The sequence below is a fragment of the Penaeus monodon genome, chromosome 34, assembly GCF_015228065.2.
Source record: "Penaeus monodon isolate SGIC_2016 chromosome 34, NSTDA_Pmon_1, whole genome shotgun sequence".
NCBI classification, from domain to species: domain Eukaryota; kingdom Metazoa; phylum Arthropoda; class Malacostraca; order Decapoda; family Penaeidae; genus Penaeus; species Penaeus monodon.
This window is the reverse complement of record NC_051419.1, coordinates 9,210,668-9,212,268: the sequence shown is the minus strand read 5'-3', so window position 1 is coordinate 9,212,268 and position 1,601 is coordinate 9,210,668. Positions and strand designations below refer to the sequence as shown.

The window sequence follows — 1,601 nt, the reverse complement described above, 5'->3', positions numbered from 1 at the left end:
AACTGGTGAACAGAATTCGGATAAAACCGGTTTCTGGATCCACTTAACCTCGTTACTTGCTAGGTACTTCAGTGACGCCACAATCAGTGGCCCTCATTCAGCCTCGAGCACAGCTAGAGATCGGACGTGTTGCAGCCTTGCTCCGTGGATTCCGCCAAGCAGCATGGCTTTCGAATCCGATTTCCTCGGTCTCATGGCATCAGCAGGGATCCAAATAGTCGACGCAGACATGAGCAGCAAATCAAAGGAATTCGACGATTCTTTGGGCATCCAGAGAGACGCAAAAGCGAGCAGTGAGGAGCAGGTCGCTCTCTCCTCTCCTAAGCAAGTGCGTCCCAGCAAGCGCGCCCGGGAAGACGGAAGCACGGAGCCCCAGCCGAAGAAGGTGAAGCAGAATTGTGAAGAGAGGGAAAAGAGCCACGTGGAGACAATGGCCAACCAGCACAAGAGACATGTGATTGGTCCGAAAAGTTTATCCACGAGGTTCGAAAACTGCATGCAGTTTCTGTTTTCGATTGAATTCAGAAACATTTCGGTCCTGCGGAGGCTGCTTCAAACAGAAATCGAAATGTTCAGACGATTCTGCACGGACTTCCACGTGCCAATCCTGTGTGCTAAGTAACTCCGCAGCTGCATGGGCATGGCGCCCAAGAAACTGGGCAAGGGCGGCTACGGCACCACCTTCCTGAACCTTAAGAAGGAGCTGGTCGTGAAACAGGCCCAGAGCCTCGAGAATTTCCGCACCTTCATCGTCGAAGCGAAGGCAATGATGTTGCTGGCCGAATACGACGGGTTCCAGTGCCTCGTGGGCGTGTGTCCGGAGAGGATGTGCCTGGTCACCAGGTACGCCGGCCACACCCTCGACGCCCACGTGGTCGGCCGCCTGCACACGGAGCAAAGGATGTCTGTTGTGAGGCAGGTGTGCAACATCGTGCAAAACATGCACAAGCACGGCCTCGCCCACAACGACATCAAGCCAGCCAACGTGTGCGTGCGGATGGGCGCGTGGGGAGCCCGGGTCACCGTCATTGACTTCGGTCTGACCATGGTGGCCGGGACGCTGCCGAGGCTGGGGATCCAGTGGAACCCGCGCCTGCCCTACGCCCCCGAGATCTGCGGGAGCGAGAGGGCGGGCCCGTGCGGCAGCCTCTCCGACGCGTATGCCGTGGGCAAGCTGATGCTGTACGTATTCGGCGGGAAGCAGCAGATGCCGCAGCTGGTGAAGCGCTGGTTCTTCAGGAGCCAGGAGGTGAGCCCGAGAGAGCGGCAGGGCCTGGGCGCGCTGCTGGAGGCCCTTGAGCAGGAGAAGATCCGCCTGCTCCGCCGCTGCTACTGAGCAGGGCCTTCGTTGCTCACTACGGGTGTACATGGGCGTCCGCGACTGGACTTTTTCTTTTATTTTTAAAATGATATAATTTGGTATAGAAAAAGGTAAAAAAAAAGGTAAAAAAAAAAGTAAAAAAAAGTAAAAAAAAAAAAAAAAAGTAAAAAAAGTAAAAAATGAAAATAAAAAAGTAAAAAAAGGTGAACAAAGGAAAAAAAAAGAAAGAAAGAAAGAAAAAAATATATATATACATCCAAAACATACTCATACATGTGTG

General features: G+C 53.0%; 1 protein-coding gene across 1 annotated transcript; it reads left to right on the top strand.

The window, feature by feature from the left end:
* Positions 1 to 640: 640 nt before the first annotated feature.
* LOC119594809 (casein kinase 1-like protein 8) lies at positions 641 to 1,336 on the top strand. The gene has a single exon (XM_037943899.1). It carries the CDS (start codon positions 641 to 643, stop codon positions 1,334 to 1,336), a length of 696 nt encoding a protein of 231 aa, XP_037799827.1.
* The last annotated feature ends 265 nt before the right edge of the window (positions 1,337 to 1,601 follow it).